The 17,990-nt window shown below is 45.1% G+C and overlaps 1 protein-coding gene across 1 annotated transcript in view; it reads left to right on the plus strand.

Annotated features, from left to right (window-relative positions):
* LOC147747112 (vitamin D3 hydroxylase-associated protein-like) overlaps positions 1 to 17,990 on the plus strand; it is a 455,455-nt gene that overhangs the window by 69,801 nt on the left and 367,664 nt on the right. The window contains exon 3 of the mRNA XM_086952363.1: positions 13,726 to 13,869. Within this exon, the coding sequence (XP_086808489.1) occupies positions 13,726 to 13,869 (144 nt within the window). The remainder of the gene's footprint in view (positions 1 to 13,725; positions 13,870 to 17,990) is intronic.

Genomic DNA, 17,990 nt, shown 5'->3' on the forward strand with positions numbered 1-17,990 from the left:
TGCAGACAGTAGTTTTACCCAGCAGCTCTCTTTATATATTCTTTTTTATTTCTGATCACCATTTTATATTTTATCCTTAATTTCTGGAGGTTGTGGAGTAATTCTACATTATACTTTCCCCTGAGTCTTCTTTCTCTTTGTCTGATGTTTGCTTTTAATGTATGACATTCTTCGTCAAACTAGGTATTTTCATTGGATTGGGTTCTATTTTTCCACCCCTCACCATACCTTCTTGATTTTATCTTAACCCTTAGGCACTCAACCACTTAGCTAATTATATTTCCTACCAGTTGTTATCCTCACTATTCAGAATATTTCCCAATATTTGGTTCTGCTCTACCACCTCTAATTTTACCAAATGCTCCTCAGATATATTTGTTGTTAGGCGCCTTGGGTAGTCATTATTGACCTGGAGAACTTTATCTCTTTGTGTTTTTCTAGCTTTCTAGCTTTAGTGGGTAACGGTCACTTCCCTCCACTCTTGCCACTTCAAAGTTCTTAATTAATTTGAAATACCAAGTATTTAGAAAGACATAGTCAATTGGACAGGGTTGCTGGCCTATCTTAACTGTACGATTTGTTGGTAGATCTGACTCCACTCTGCCATTTATACTGACTAAACCCATTGAGCCCATAATTTGCTCTAGGACCATATCTTGTGCTGATATATCCACCATCCGGAAGGTGGCATCATTTATTTTATATGAAGTTAGCAGCTCCTTACACCATGGGTCGACCCTCCGAGGATCTAAGTTATGAGTGTAGTCACCAAGCACAACAAGTATGTCCTTAAAATAATTGTCGGTTAAGGACAGCACATCTTCTTTAACTTTTTCCAGTTCTGACTTGTATTCATTCTCTTTACCCTTCTGTATATACACATTTATTATGACAATGCCTTCATATCGTGGGTCTGGGTTCATCAACAACACCCTACAACCCATTACCCATTTGCATTTTAATTCCAAATGGATTAACTTCCTGGCAATTTTTGTAGAAACCAACGTCATTTGTCCACCCGAGGGATGGCCATATTGTTTCTTCCTTGCTACTTTAGTCTGTTGGACAAACACTTCAATCAATGGGTTTCGTCGCACAGCCAGGTCTGATGCAAGCACACGATCACGTTACTGTCAATGACTGTCAAGATTTCCAAGTTCGATATTCTGTTATACCCATTTATATTCCAGGATAATAAAGCCAGGCTGTTTGACGACCCTAACTCTTATTCGATGTCGCTTAACCCTCCAATCTTCCTCATATGCCAGGGATGCAAGATCCCTATATCTATTTCCCACCGGAATATCCTCCCTAGCTCTCTCTATTTCCTTATCTCTTATCGTGATTTTAAGATCTTTCTTATTATCTCAACCAGGGTCCCTCAGCCTAACCTGTCTTAGTCCCAACCCCGCAAGATTCATCTCACTTATTGTACTCCGGCATTTCTATCCACTGTATTAATCATATACCTTCCTTATGTGACACCTGCTGTGCTTTTACTAATGCTGACTTTACTAACCAAGAGTATAGGAGAACCTTAGTTACTTTATTTCCTCTAGTATTTACAGTAAAACCTACTTCTCTGAGGTCCTCCGTGCCAATAATTTGTAGACTTATACATTTAGATAAGGAGAATAACAATTGTGATCGATTTAGTGAGTTTAATTTCCTCACATTTTTCCACCTAAACCCTGACCAACAGCTTAGAAGTATAGCCATAGATCCTGTTTAAATTTTCTCAATCTTGTGGACCCCCTTTTGAGTCATTCTCCCATCTTTCCAGAGGTTCTGCTTCCTTCCCCTTCTCCATATGACCTAAATACCTTCCTGTTCTTCCTTGTCCTCTCTTCTCCATCCTGGTTTCCTCGCCACCCTCTTGATTTTTCGCATTTTTTTTCACCCTTCTTTCTTTAGACCTAGGATCTCCTTCATCTTTTTGCCTCCTTTCCTCTTCTCATAAGTTACTTATAACTGTTCCTTTTTCAGGGATATGTTTTCCTGGAGCTACCATTACATTCCTTACTAAACTATTACACCCTTTTTTCATAACTAGGTCGTTTTTCCCTTGCTGAATTATGGGATGACCCTTTCTAGGGTTTTTCCTCCATCTCCAAGGTCATGGTATACGGTGCTTATAACTCCTCCTCTACCCCTGTTTCTTTATAATCATTGGGTATCGTGAGATAAATGCACTAGGCTCCTCCTTTTATGTTGAAGTACCCCTCAGCAGACTTCCCTGTCGCGTCTCAATCCCCCCCTGGTTGGTCCCCACCAACTGGCCTAACTATGGAGGGCATAACATCTTTGATTTGTTTCAACTCCCCCCCTTTGCCCCCCCCCCCCACCATAGCTTTAGAATGTTCTCTATGGGTTTTTAATATGTCATTATTCATTACCGCAACCTCGAGCAGGCCTTGCAATGATTTTTGCAGAATTAACATTACGTCCAGAAATGAGGCACTTGAGGTTCCCGTGGCCTCAAGTTTCACCATTGAGTCAATTACGCTGTCCTGCAAAATATCCACTCCTTCTTTCCTTTCCTCGTTTCCTTTATCTGGTTATTATGGTCAATAGTATGTGAGTCACCTTCCAAGTCTGATCCTTCACCCTCTCCCTCGGATTCTTGATTGTCAGTGAGGGAAAATAATTTAGGTGATGAGGACAGTCTAGGGTCCAGGATTAGGTCTGAAATATTATGATTAATTTGATTCGGGGAATCTAACTTCAGGGATAGCGACTTGACTAATAGTGGTTGTTTATCAATGTCGAGCTGCACTTCCTCTATTGCTTTATCTCTTTTGAAGTGTTTCCCCACAAAGTCTTTAACCCCTTCCCTGCAGCACGAATTTCGCCGAGGTGCGGGGATTTATTTAGGGGACGTAACCCTTGCATGCTCAGGACGGCCCCCGGCCATCCTTCGTCACGCTGGGCACGTGCTGGGGAACCGGCGGTGTTCGGACAGCCCCTGCCGTCTTGTGCACACAAGGGGCCTCATTTATGAGAAATGACGCATCGCTGCGTGAAAGCAGCGATGCGTCACATCTCAGTGCGCACTCCTTGAGACATACCTGATGCGTCATATTTACTGTATGACGCATCATGTCGCAAGGAGTTACAGATACTCAGTATTTCTGACGTATCTGTATGGCGCAAAAGTGACGCATTGCTGGAGTGTGTCACAAAAGTGACGCAACTCCAGCAATGCGTCCTTTCACATGGGGCAAGCCCCATGTGAAAGGGCCTGCATAAGTCTTACGCCTGCTGTGAGGCAGGCGCAAGATTTTGACACAACAGCGTCCTAGAAGTGACGCAGTGAAATCTCATAGATTTCACTGCGTCACTTCTACGAGGTTTTTTGCGGGGGAACGCCCCCCTGCTTACATTATACCTGACGCAGGTATAATGTTGAGCAGAGGTTTACAAAGTGACGCATCTGCTTAGATGCGTCACTTTGTAGATAGTGCGCAACAGGAGGCATGTTTTATGCCGCCGATGCGTCACAAAAAGTGACGCATCGGAAGCGCTAAACTGACGCAAGGCCTCATAAATGAGGCCCAAGTTTTTTAACTGAAGATCCTCCTGTTACCCCACTTAGATGGCTTTGCAGGGGGGTTTTATTCAAGGGTTGTTTCTTCTTTTGAATAGTTTTCTTGCATGCAAATACTTTTCCTTGTGGGCTGTTGGCTTTTCCCTTCTCTTTCTGCTTTTTATCCAATCCTTTTGGCCCTATTTCTTTATCGTCAGTTTTTTTAGGGGTTTTTAAGCCTTAATGTTACTTTACTTTCCAGGTGCCATGTCTTTTATATATTTTTTCTCCTTCCTTTATATTAAGTGTCCACCCTGCGCTGTCTTTTTAATTCGCTTTTACTTTCCAGGCAAGGCTCTTCTGGGCCACTATTCTGCCCTATATTCTTTCTCCCAACCTGGACTGTTCCATTTATTTATCGATCAATCCCTCACTCCATCCACCGCCAGCCATCTTCCTCTTACTTGCCTCTGTTCCCCGGCTACGTACTACAGAATCCTTCCAAGTTCAGCCGTTGTTATACCCATTCACTATAGCCAGCTTGGGTAGTCTTGATATTTATTGCTGCCGGTTCTTTTGGATATGCTGATATTAGAACCTTATATCAGCTCCTATGATGCCATGGGGTATCAGATGTTACCCCACTTCATGTTGACCCATCCTTGGGCTACTGGGCCTAACACGGGGGTTATACTAGACACACTTTCATCCACATTCACACTTCCTACCAGATTTTGATTGAGTCCCAGATCCTAGCTGTCCTCTCTGCCTCTTCTTCGCTGTGTGTGATCACCATGGTCTCCTTGATGGTTGCAGCTCTTTCCTTGCGTCCCGTGCCTGAGCCTGTTTTCACCTCCTTTTTTATCCCTCGGAGGCTGGGGCATACAGCTCGAGGTCGTCAAGGCCCTAAGGGCTGAGAGAGCCCAGGGACAGTCTGTGGGCCCTTTGTTTATGGTTGCAGCAAGAAAATAGGATAATGAAATAAAAAAATGCCAAAAATACCAAAAACAACAGCAGCGATCAAATGCGCCGCGCCACGTTTCAAAGTTGTGGTGTTACTCTCGCACTTCCGTATAGCGAGACATGACGTCGTGTAGCATAGCGTAAAAACAACAATTGATGGACAGAATGCAGAACAATGTCATACATCCACCCCAGTACAGAGATGTGGGCCTAAATCCATCGTTTTTTTGCACTCCACACCACCCCAGTTCAGTCCTGGCCATATGCAAATCAGCCTTGACCCTGTGCCTCATGGGAACAGTCCAGCCCGAATTGCCAAGCCATGTCTTTCCTGGGCCGAAATCAAGCATCCTGGGACCGGTTTCTGGCTATCAGCCGTCTTCAGCCAGGATAGCTTGACTCCAGTGGTGTGAAGAGCATGGGACTCACGTCTGAGCATACCCATCCCACTCGGGGTGACAAATGCAAAAACAACAATTGATGGACAGAATGCAGAACAATGTCATACATTCACCCCAGTACGACATCTGGGCCTAAATCCATCATTTTTTTGCACTCCACACCACCCCAGTTAAGACATGTCCATATGCAAATCAGCCTTGACCCTCATGGGAACAGTGCAGCCCGAACTGCCAAGCCATGTCTTTCCTGTGTAACGTAGCGTAGCCCTCGGGAACAGAGAATCCAAAGTACAGGGTCGGTCTGGCCTATAGGGCAATCGGGCAGTAAGTAACAGATGAGCTTGTCTACCAAGGGAGTGTGTGGACAGGTTTTTGGCTGTTTGTAGACCTGTTTTATAGTCTGGTAGGACGATGTTGATTCAGGTACCCGACTGGTACGACACCGTGGGGACTATTGTACGGGGCCTGAGGGCACTTTAAATACTACACGGGAGACTGGAGGTGACTTGTTACTGGACCACGCTACCGTGGCCTGACTGGCGTACATTTACGCGTCCATACTTTTATTTTTTCCAGGTCACATGACCCTGACGTTCCGGACGGATCCGTTACATCACAGGCACAACACTACAGCCGATAGTACCACCAAAATGACCTGCATCAAGTAAAAATGCATTCGGTATCCCACACTGGTGGGGTGAAGGGGCTGTGTTTAGAAACAACTTATGGGTTTAAAAGGACCTGCAGCAGACCTCATTGTGGGTCGAGCAATTTTGAGGCAACAATAAAAATGTCAAAATAACTCTGGAGATTAATGTTTTTGCTGCTGAAGTGTTGTCTAGTGCCAGGTTTTTCTCATCATAAAGTAGTCCAGAGGATTAATACGCTTGCTACAAAGAGCGTTTACCATGCAGATCACAGAACAGTATTTTATGTAGCGAGCTCAATAGGTTACTGTTTTTGCCACACAGATCATTTTGTTACCTGCAGTTCATAAATTACAATCCTAATATAGCACAGCGATCTATGAATTGTCATCAAAGAGCTGCATGCAAACTGCATGGCACAGGTAAGAACACTATGTTTTCCTCTAGTCTTTCATTATCCTAATGTTGCTAAAAAAGGTTTCATTTGGGTAGAAATACTTTTTTATTAGTAAAGGCTAACTCAGCCACTGTTTTGCTTTTTAAATCATACGTGTGTGCCTGTCTAAACTAAAGACATATGTTAAATGTCTTATAGACTGATTTACACTCATACAGATTTACACACATACAAATATGATTAGTTGTCTTTGTATAATGTGGGTGATGTGAAATGACCTGACGTTCTACCCTAGTACATGTAGCGCTATTAATCAAATGAAATGCATCTAGGAGAGGGACTACGGAGAGCTATGGAGGGAAAAGGCGCACTGTTGGCGGGTGTTAGTGGCGGAATTCTTGGAGAAGGTTGTGCATGGGGGGGGCACCAAAAAAAGATTGTCGCACTAGGCATCACCACTGCTGAAACCGGCCATGCTAAAGGTAATAGTTGTAAGAAAATTAATCGTCCTAAATGCTACCAAGCTTAGGTATGGCACTCGCTTTGGTGCATTGGGAACCTTCGGTGAGACCTGAAGCAAGACTTCGAACTTCAAGAGCTCATTGACTACTTCCACTGATGACCCACAGATGACCTGCTGGAGATCCACTCTGTCGAACATTTAGGGGCATAGTTACAAGACCACCAGAATGTCACCTTTACAGGTAAAACCTGGTCATAGGATGGCAATACGAGTTGAAATTATTAATGTCAGAGCGTAGCTTTGCCAAATTTGGCGTAACACCGCACTCCAACATTTTCTTAGTAGATACGCCCCTTACTTTGTGTTCTTTGCATAGGGTAAGGAATTCCTTCCGTTAGTGACACCTAGAAGGATGAATTTGTATAACGCCTGGGGAAAGTTAGGCTCAATAGATAATTCAAGTTTTAAAAAATAGTTCATGAGATTACTTTATGAACTTCTTCCTAAGGTTTTAGGCCAAATTCTTGCAAATCAGTGATCTAAAGTTTACTATTTGGCCACAGTGTTTGGGGAATTACTGTAGTCAGGCTTGCTCACAGCACGTGCTTGCTCTTTTGCTAATTGGTATATTGCTCTGGGTGAGGGGGATAGGGACGCTGGGATATTTTATTTTTCTTGTTGTTTCTTTTTCCCTCGCCTCCCCAAATGGGGGGAGTGTCTACATGGCATGAGACTCCCTCCCAATTATAAAAACTGTGAAACAAGGTATGAGAGCAGCACTCTCACACCTTGTGTGCTGTGGTGTGGGACTATCGCCAAATGAGAGGGTGTGAGACTTTCAACCCGTTAGTAAGGATTCGTTTTCTCCTGTCTGCAGTCTGTCTCTGTGCCTCCTGTGATGTGTACTGTTTTGTTTTGTGTTCTGCCATTTGCAAATGCTTCATGAGATTTCAGGATTGTGGGCCCTCTCAGTAGCAGCAACTAGCATGGAAAAGCGGTGGGGGGTGCACAGGGGACAAAAAAAAGCTTACATCCTGTCACAAGCCGCTGCTGCTTCGCGGCCTCGCCACGCTGTTTATCTCCCAATGCACCGGAGCTGCACACACAGGCTCCCAGGCTCTCCTTCGCCAATTTAGATGCTGCTCTTATACTGGTGTTACTCAGCATGAGCTAAGCACCGGGATTGGGCAAAGCGGGCCGGTTTCATGCTCCCTGCTCCCCTTTCTGGCAAAGGTCCTAGAGAGCCATGTGGGTAAATGCCTCTCTAACTTTCTAGAGGAGTCGAAATACTTGGATTCCCATCAGGCTGGCTTTAGGCCAGCCCACTCCACTGAGACCGTGATTCTCGCCATCTTAGATACTCTCCGAGATAATGCTGACATAAACTCCCCTCAGGCACTGGTGTTATTGGATCTCTCCGCTGCTTTTGACATAGCCGATCATACCATCTTGATCCACCGTGTCAAACAGGCTGGTGTCCAGGGGTCGGCTGCCCGCTGGCTTGCATCCTTTTTGGGGGACAGCTCGCAGGTTGTTCGCCAGGGATACTTCCTGGCCCCCTCTTGCAATACCTCCTGCGGTGTTCCTCAGGGTTCTGCACTCTCTCCTCATTTATTCAATCTTTATATGGCCCCCCTGATCCTGTCTCTCAAAGACAGGAAGGTGTCAGTTTTCAACTATGCAGACGATCTACAACTCGTCCTCAGTGTTCCAGATCCACACCGACCCCAAGACCACACTCAGAGGCACCCTCCTCTACAGGCCACCAGGACCCCGTACAAAATTCAGCGAAGACATCACTGACTTCATCACCCCACACGCCCTCCCCTCGGAAGAATACATTCTACTGGGAGACCTCAATTTCCATCTGGAAAAGAGCAACGCCAGTAACACTACCACCCTTCTGGACAATCTCGCCAATCTCGGACTCAAACAACTTGTTAACACCCCCACACACTATGCAGGACACACACTCGACCCTATCTTGACTTCCAGCAAGCATATCTCCTTCACGGACACCACACCCCTCCACTGGACGGACCACAGTTGCATCCACTTCATTTACAATAAGACCACGATCCACAACCACCCTCAACCAACTCTGCGAAGAAATTGGAACAAAATCACCATCAACCAGATCTCCACATCGCTTCTTCAAAAACCCCCTGCCTATTCAACGAACCCTAACCAAGCCGCCATCAACCTCACACAATGTTTAACCCAAACCGCCGACAAACTAGCACCCTTGAAAAAACATCAAATCAAGCAAGGAAGCAAGAACGCCCCCTGGTTCAACGATGACCTTAAGAAATCCAAGAAGCTCTGTCGTTCCCTTGAGAAAACTTGGAAAAAAGACCCAAACACTATCACTCAAGCCGCCTTCAAAAACGCCACCCGCAAACACTATCAACTAATCCGGACAGCCAAGAAATCAGCACTCAAAGACCGACTAGACAACAACGCCCACAACAGCAAGGAACTTTTCAAAATCATCAAAGAATTCACCAACCCCACCGCCAGCTCAAACGACATCACCCCCTCTCAAGTCCTCTGCGACTCCCTCGCCTCATTCTTCCATGACAAAATCGCCGACATTCATAACAGCTTTGACAACCAACCCGTAAACCAGTCCACCCCACTCACCTCCGAACCTGTATCTCCTCCGAATAACCTTTTCGACTGGAACCCAATCACCACAGAAGACACCATTCGCCTGATGAACTCCATCCACTCAGGATCCCCTACAGACCCATGCCCCCATCACATCTTCAACAGAGCAGACTCCATTATCGCACCCCATCTCCGAGACGTCATCAACTGCTCCCTCAACTCCGCCACATTCCCAGAAAGCTGGAAACACGCTGAACTCAGCGCCCTTCTGAAGAAACCCACAGCTGACCCCACCAAACTCAAAAACTACCGCCCCATCTCGCTCCTCCCATTCCCTGCCAAAGTCATTGAGAAAGCCATCAACAATCAGCTCGCCGCCTTCCTCGAAACCAACAAATCACTCGACTCCTCACAGTCTGGCTTCCGAGCCAAACACAGCACCAAGACCGCCCTCATCGCAGCAACAGACGACATTCGAACACTACTGGACAACGGAGACACAGTCGCCCTCATCCTCCTTGACCTCTCTGCAGCCTTCGACACAGTCTGCCATAGCATCCTGATACAACGCCTCAGAAACATCGGAATTCAAGGAAAAGCATTGGACTGGATCATCTCGTTCCTCGCTGGAAGAACTCAGAGAGTCCGCCTTCCCCCTTTTAAGTCAGAGGCCACTGAAGTCATCTGCGGCGTCCCGCAAGGATCATCACTCAGCCCCACCCTCTTCAACGTCTACATTAGCCCCCTCACAACCATCGCACGTCAACACAACCTCAACATCATCTCCTACGCTGATGACACTCAGCTGATCCTCTCACTCACCAAAGACCCAATCACCGCCAAAACCAACCTACATGAAGGGATGAAAGAAGTAGCCGAGTGGATGAAGCACAGCCGTCTGAAACTGAACTCGGACAAAACGGAAGTCCTCATCTTAGGTGCATCCCCTTCCGCCTGGGACGACTCTTGGTGGCCAACGGCCCTAGGAAAAGCCCCCATACAGACGGACCACGCACGGAACCTGGGCATCATCCTGGACTCCTCACTCTCGATGACCAGACAAGTCAACGCCGTCTCATCATCATGCTTCAACATCCTACGCATGCTCAAAAAAACATTTTGCTGGATCCCCACCGAAACAAGAAAAACAGTCACCCACGCACTGGTTACAAGCCGTCTGGACTACGGAAACACCCTTTATGCCGGTACCACCGCAAAACTGCAGAGAAAACTCCAACGCATCCAAAATGCTTCAGCCAGACTCATACTAGACATCCCCCGCACAGACCACATTTCCGTTCACCTGAAAGACCTTCACTGGCTCCCCGTCAACAAGAGGATAACGTTCCGTCTCCTCACCCACGCACACAAAGCCCTATACGAACTTGGAACTGATTGTCTCAACACGCGCCTTTCCTTTTACACCCCCACCCGCCAGCTGCGTTCGTCCAACCAAGCCCTCGCCGCTGTTCCGCGCATCCACAAAGCCACCATGTGGGGAAGATCCTTCTCCTACTTAGCGTCCAAAACCTGGAATTCCCTTCCCATCCACCTCCGCCTTACTCAAAACCACCTAGCCTTCAGAAAACAGCTCAAAACCTGGATATTCGATAAGTAAACCTCCCCCCCCCCCTTCCTCAAGCGCCTTGAGACCCTCTGGGTATGTAGTGCGCTATATAAATTCTGACTTGACGTGACTTGACTTGGTCTGCACAGCTCTGTTACTGCTTTCCAGGCTACTATGTTGCATATCCAACGTTAGATGGATTATAACCATCTCAAATTAAACCCCGGTAAGACAGAGATTGTTCTTACTGGGAATAGCCATATATTTTGGAGCCCACATTATTGGCCATCAGAGCTAGGATCTCCTTCCTTACCCTCCATTTCCGCCAAAACATTGGGAGTCTCAGTTGACAGTGACCTTTCATTGGAAACCCAGGTTGGTGCAGTGGTGTCCAACGGGTACATGCATCATTGTCAATTGCATTCGCAAACTGTGCGAATCGCAATTTTCGGCCGTTTGCAAGTGCAATTGACAAAATTGGGATGTATCATGTTTTTCGCAATTTTAGAAATCGCAATCATGTTGCGATTTCTAAAATTGCGATTGCATTTAAGAAATTTCAATTTGAGATTTCTTGAATGCAATGCATGAACATTTTAAATTTGCGAATTTGCAAATAGGGAGAGGTAAATTACCATGAAGTTGACCTTCATGTTAATTTGCAAAAACTTTCAGAAATGCACAAAAGTGCATTTTTGAGTTTCATTTTACACACACATGCCATTGGGGCATGTGTGTGTGAAACATGTACTTAAAGTTATATTTCAAGGGTGCAGGGGGGGTCCTTTGGACCCCCCTTGCACCCTTGAAATTGCATTCTAAATTTGCGATTCGCAAATTGCGAATCGCAAATTGAGAATGACTTCCCATTGATTCCTATGGGTCTCTTGGCCCATAGGAATCAATGGGAAGTGATTCCTTTATTGCGATTCGGAAATTGTGAATCACTATTAAGGAATTTTTAGAAATCGCAAAAAAAATTGCGATTTCTTGTTGCATAGCCTTTTGCGATTTCTTAATTGCGATTCCTTAATTTTCGCAATTAAGAAATCGCAAACGGCAACAATGATGCATGTGGCCGCAAGTGTTTCCTTCAAATGCACAAGATCAGGAAAATATATCGCTCTCTCACACAGGACGCACTGATCCAGGTTATTATAGCCTCTGTTTCATCTCACCTGGACTACGCTAATTCTGTGTATTTTGGTATGCCACATTATTTGCTTGAACGCCTACAGATGGTCCAGAACCATGCTGCACCTCTGGTCTTCCAACTACCTAGATGGCATCAGCAACCCAAGTGTTTAAGGAACTGCCTTGGCTCCCTATTTCACAGCGCTGTGTTTTTAAGATTGGTTGCCTTATTTTTAAGGCTCTGCACTGCACCAGCCCTATGTTAATTAATAGCCTAATCTCCAGGTACTTTCCCAGGCGTGACTTAAGGTCTGCTCAGCTCTCTCTTCTTTCCACCCGGATGTTTAAAAGGGTCTGCCAAGGAGGCCGAAGATTTGCCACTCTTGCCCCCAAACTGTGGAACTCCTTCCCATGGGAAATTCGGTCCTGCACAGATCTCCTGCAATCTAGGAAATCCCTGAAAACCTGGCTATTTGCACAAAGCTAGATCGTATGTCCCTATTTGGCTGCATTTGGAGCCTTTTAGTGCCACAAAGCCACCCGGCGTACGTGCGCTCTCTAAATTTTTATTAACAACATTTCACGCTCCGTCAGGGACTGGGAGCTGTGCTCCTGAGCCCTGCTGATATCTCAAAGCAACAGCCTTGAGAAATCCAAGTGTGCATGTCGGTTTGGTTGTCCTAAGACGGCCGGACAAAATGGACTGGGAGCCTGTGCTCCTGAGCCCTGCTGATATCTCCAAGCAACAGCCTTGAGAAATCCAAGTGTGCATGTCGGTTTGGTTGTCCTAAGACGGCCGGCCAAAATCGACATGCTCACTTGTGCCCTGTGCCCACCACTCCTTCTGCTGCTGCTGATGGCCCCACACTCAAGACTCAGCTGTGGCTCCCTCATACATGTAAAATCAAATTATAATAACGCAGTTTTTTTAATTGCTCTATTATAATTTTATTTTCCATGTACGTGTGCTAGTTCCAGCAGTCGGGTGATGCTCCTCCGCCATAATGGAGAAGCCGCCCCTGCAATGCTCTAAGAGTTGTGCAACTGGTGAACTTCTCATTTTGACACAACTGGTGCTAAATTTTAGGAGGAGTCTTAAATCATTCATTAATCAACATACCTCATTTAAAATCAGAGAGCTAAAGGAAATCTTGAACGGTACTGGTTCATGGCACTTTCTAATGTCTATTGTTCCCCTATGGATCTGTGGGCCATATGTATGAAGCTCAAATGGGTCAGCAAACGCCGAAATTCGCAGAATTTCAGCGTGGTATGTATGTAGCAAATTTGAGTGCAAAATAAGGAATCGCACATTTGCGATTCCTTATTTTGCGATTGCATTTAAGGAATCGCAAATTTTGCGATTTCTTAAATGCAATGTATGAAGCACCCAAGTTGTGAGATTTCTCATTAAGAAATCGCAAATTACCACCAACTTGGAGTTGGTGGTAAATTGCGCTTTCTTTCACAAAAGCACTTTTTTGCATTTGTGAAGGTGCCATGTGGCGCACATACATGCTCTTAGGGCATGTATGTGCGCCATATGCGCACACATGTGAATTTCAGGGGTGCATCAGGGTGTCCTTATGACACCCTTTCACCCTTGAAATTATTCTCAATTTGAAATTCTCAAATTGCGAATCGCAAAATGAGAATAACTTCACATTCTTTCCTATGGGCCTCCTGGCCCATAGAAATGAATGGGAAATTATTCCTTAATTGCGATTCGCAATTTGCAAATCGCAAATAAGGAATTTTAAGAAATCGCAAAAAAAATCGATTTTCTACATACATACCAATTTGCAAATCTCAAATAGCGATTTCTAAAAAATCGCTATTTGACATTCGCAAATCTGGATGTTCATACATCTGCCCCAAAGACATTATGAGTGCTGCCAAACTTTTAACTATAGGAACCTGTTGATTGATCAGTTGGCGAAGGAAAGACATTGACTTCTTGAGACTAGGTTTATTTTGGTCTGATAATGTGTATGCTCTTTGTTTACATCCATTTCAGGCGCTGGAGTTGCACATGGAGGTGAACTGCATCACAGATTTTATTCAGGAGTGCCAGTCTCAGCTTCAGGAGCTCAAGAAACAGAAAGAAAAGGGGCCTCTCTATGGAATACCATTCAGCATAAAGAAATCAGTTGCTTGCAAGGTATTTCTTTTAATTTCTATTGACGATTTTATGTTCCTTACTTCCAGTATCTGTCAAACCACACAAAAAGGCATATGAGGGGATTCTCAGGTCATGTATTCAAACATTCATTCATTCAATGAACTTCAGCAGATATGTTTGTCCACTGACAATGGAATAGAAAACATGAGCCCTTAAGAGTGACTAGGTGCTAATTTTTCTACTACAGTTCAAACAGGTAGTGAAAACACAACTCTGTACATCTGCTCAGAATAACTAAACGTTTGCAATAATACTAATACATATCTGTAATTTGAGTATATATTCATTCATAAAGGAATCTATTCACAACCAAACTGCATTTCGTGGTACACTTAGTATGACCTACAAATCGGTATTCACTAATCTACTTGTAAATATCTATGCCTCTGTTCCTTCTATGTTCGTGTGCATTCTCCAATAATACAAATATAAATATGTAATTTGAGTATAGGTTCATTAGTAGAGGGAACTATTCACAAACCACCTGCATTGTGTAGTACGTTTAGTATGAACTACAAAATGTTATTCACTAATCTACATGTGGATATCTATGCCGCTGTTGCTTCTATTTCCATGAGCAGAGACCTCCGCAGATGCTGGTATCTCTTTTAGAAGCAAATGTTGGAAGAACAGGGGGAGTGGCTGAAAAATGGGGAATACTTACGACTAAGTATAAGGGGATAAGGGAGGAGTAGGGAGGAGTTTAGTGAGTGACATACACCCACTTACAAAATAGTAAACCCATTCATATCCACAAACTGCACCTCTAAAGCTACTACACCCAACAAGCATGAGCAAAGCCAATAGGTCTCATCTATGCAAGAAAAATTGGCTTGGACAATATTTGTTTGCAATGTTGTAAAACAGAGTGCCTGCTTTTCAACCTTGCTAAATGTTAGTGGGGGGGAAAGGAGTATGGAGTGGAATGTTGTAAATTGGAGTACACTGGAGAGTTATAGAGTGGCGTGGAGTGGCGCACAGTAGAGTTGAGTGGTATGGTGAGGAGTGAAATGGAGTGTCAGAGTAGTGTATAGTGCTGTGGAGTGTCGTGGAGGGAGTGGAGTGTGATAGAGTGAAAGGGCATAGAGTTCAGTGGAGTACAATGTGAGATTTGAGTAGAGTGTCGTGGAGTGGACGGGCATAGAGTGTTGTGAAAAGGTATAGAGTCACTTTCATTTCATGATGTCAATTTAAGGGAGAACGGCCCTCCATCTTTTAAAATGCATGATATACCCTTTAAAACTTTTCTTTTCATGAAAAGTTTTCCAAGTGTCAGAAGAGGCGGGTATTTTGTTGGATATTTTTTTAAGCTTATCTAACTGTGGGTAATTGTAATAATATTACATATTTTTGAATACATTGCATACATTTTACACAGGAAACTTCCCAAGGCCAACAGACCTTGAAAATTTATCTCAGTATTCCAATCTGCATTGAGGTTTATATTAACATTGGTTGAAGGGATTAAGTACAGGAGGGTCTTATGTTTTGTCAACCACCCTTCTCTCCTTCAGTCCTACTCAGCTGTTTTTACAAGAAACACGTTCATCATATGATTACTAAGGTTACGTAGTGAATAAAGAGCAATCAACGTTTGTGTGGCTTTATATTAACAAAAAGAATTTTGAGTTGGGGCAGCTTCAAAATAGTGATTTTTCTTCGATCTAACAGCACTTTTGCATCCACGTGCATGACACACAACTCTATAATACCCTCTTGCAACCTGAGTGCAAAATTGAGGGTAGAAAGACTCCTCCAGCTTCTATCCAGAGGCTTCAATGCACTCACACGCTTTGTTGTTCCACTGCAAGTATCTCTGTTGAAATTCCCACCGATGCTGGTGCAGCTGCTGGGACTAGAGGCACCAGTAACTGGCCGAACTGGCGCTACTGGCACTGTTCCAGCGCCTGGTCCTGTCCTTGGTCATTCAGCTTGGGAATCATGGGAGGATCATGGAGCCAGGGATCCAATGCCTATTGTCCTCTGCCTGTGGTAAATGGACACAGAGACAAGAACTGGTGAGAAGCTTCCTCTAACCGACTGCTCCTCATGGTTTTGGTCTGGGGCGCGACTGCTCCTCGTGGTTTTGGTCTGGGGCGCGACTGCTCCTCATGGTTTTGGTCTGGGGTGCTCTTCCAACGTGACCTCACTGGAGACTGAAAGATTGACTTAGTCTCATCCTTAAAAAGTGGGAAGGGGAATCATTTCCGCAAATATATTTTGATGACATTGGTGAATGGGAATCAGCACTCTGGAGATTGTGTCTTATTGATGAGGGAGGACAGCGTGGTCTACTTTTCACTCATCAAACCAATGAAGGACGCTGTCAGGTGTGAATAGTATGTATAAGAAATTTGAGGTGTGTTAGACCTGGCACCTTGGCGTGAGTCTCCCTTCCACTTTTTGCTAATGTGCCTCAGATGTTTTTGCTGGTTTTCGCTGCTCAGGTCACTGCGCCACGGCCAACCCATGCCGCAGTGCAAGTGCTCCCAATGTAAAATGTATCTGTGATTGATTTCCATGATTGGCTCATTGGATTTACTATCAGTCCCCAGTAAAGTGCACCAGGAGTGCCAGGGCTTGTAAATGCCAATACTGCTAGTGGACCTGCAGCACTGGTTGCGCCACCCACAAAAGCAGCCTTTGAAAATGTGTCTAGGGTCTGCCATTGCAGAACCTGCGTGCAGTCTGGTACTGTCATGCTGGCTGGGCAAGTGCACCCACTTGCCAGCCTCAAAACCTTCCCTTTGCTGCATATTAGTCACCCCTATGGTAGGCCCTAGGGCAGGGTGCATTGTAAGTGTAAGGTAGGACAAGCCCTAATGTGTGTGGCATGTCCTAATAGTGAATTACAACCAATTTCGTATTTCACTATTGTAAGGCTACCTGTTCTCTTAGGCCAAGATGGGCTGCTGGAATTATTAGACTCTATAATCCCAGCAGGCTCAGGGAACATGGTAGAAAGTCAGGTTCAGTATGCCTGAACTCAGAATAATAAAATACTTATTTTAGTAAAGTTTATTTTAATATCCTGTGTTTGCAAATGCTACGTTTGGAAAGCTAGCATTTGCTTGCCTAACCATTTCAGCCCGCCTCTGCTAGGATGTGTATCTCCCGTCTGGGTTGTGTGAGTGACAGGGCTAGGGGATGACAGGTGGTGACTGCAAGGATTACCCCTTAGTGGGAGGCGGGAGTGCCCCTGGACTCTGAATAGGGCTCTGCTCTGCCACCACAATGCTGGCTCCACCTCCTGGGGAGCGACTGATGACTCAGCCCAACACCTGGCCCAGGAAGAGGGAGGACTGTCAACAGAGTACTCCTGGCTGCCCCTGTCATCACAATGCTGGCTCCACCTCCTGCGGAGCGTTTGATGTGTGTACCCCTCACACTGAAAGGAAAAACCAGGAACAGCACAACAGAGTGCTTCAAAACTGAATTAGGCTATGCAAAGGCCCCCCTGGCCTGAAAGAACAAAAGAAACTGAGTATAAGTATAGAAGCCCTGCTCCCAAGAAACTAGATCCTGTTTCCCACAACGAACCTATGCCCAACTAGAAGGAAGAAGAAGAAGCTGGAAGGACTGGCCTGCTGTCTGCCTTGCTGAGGAAGGAGAGGAGAAGCCTTACTTAAAACGCACTAAAGCGGTAAGACGAGTACCCCAGGCCGGGAAATCGACGTAGCATTCAAAGCGCACCGCCGGAAGCGTGAGGATCAGCGAGGCCCATTCTGAAGGCCGTAAACGTGCTCAGTAGCGCACTGAAGCCTCCTACCCTCACAACCCTGGCCCCAGCATAGTAGAACTGCACCTGGAAGGGAATATCACCCCCTTACAGATAAGAAAGACTACAGAGAAGTAGTTTACAAATCAAGAAGAACACTTGCCATTGTTTCTCATCTAGTGGCCAAAGCTAAAACGTTATCAGAGGTCTTGGGATATTTTGCCTGCATAGATATATTATTTTTACATAAAGTATTCATATTTTTACATAACCAATGACTGGTGTCCATTTTTGTGGGGGGATTAATGTATTTACTGTGTGTACCTACAAATGCTTAACCATAACGCCTGAAGTTTAGACTTGGCTGCTGACGCCACGCCCC

This window comes from Lissotriton vulgaris, chromosome 1_1, assembly GCF_964263255.1.
Source record: "Lissotriton vulgaris chromosome 1_1, aLisVul1.2, whole genome shotgun sequence".
NCBI lineage: Eukaryota > Metazoa > Chordata > Amphibia > Caudata > Salamandridae > Lissotriton > Lissotriton vulgaris.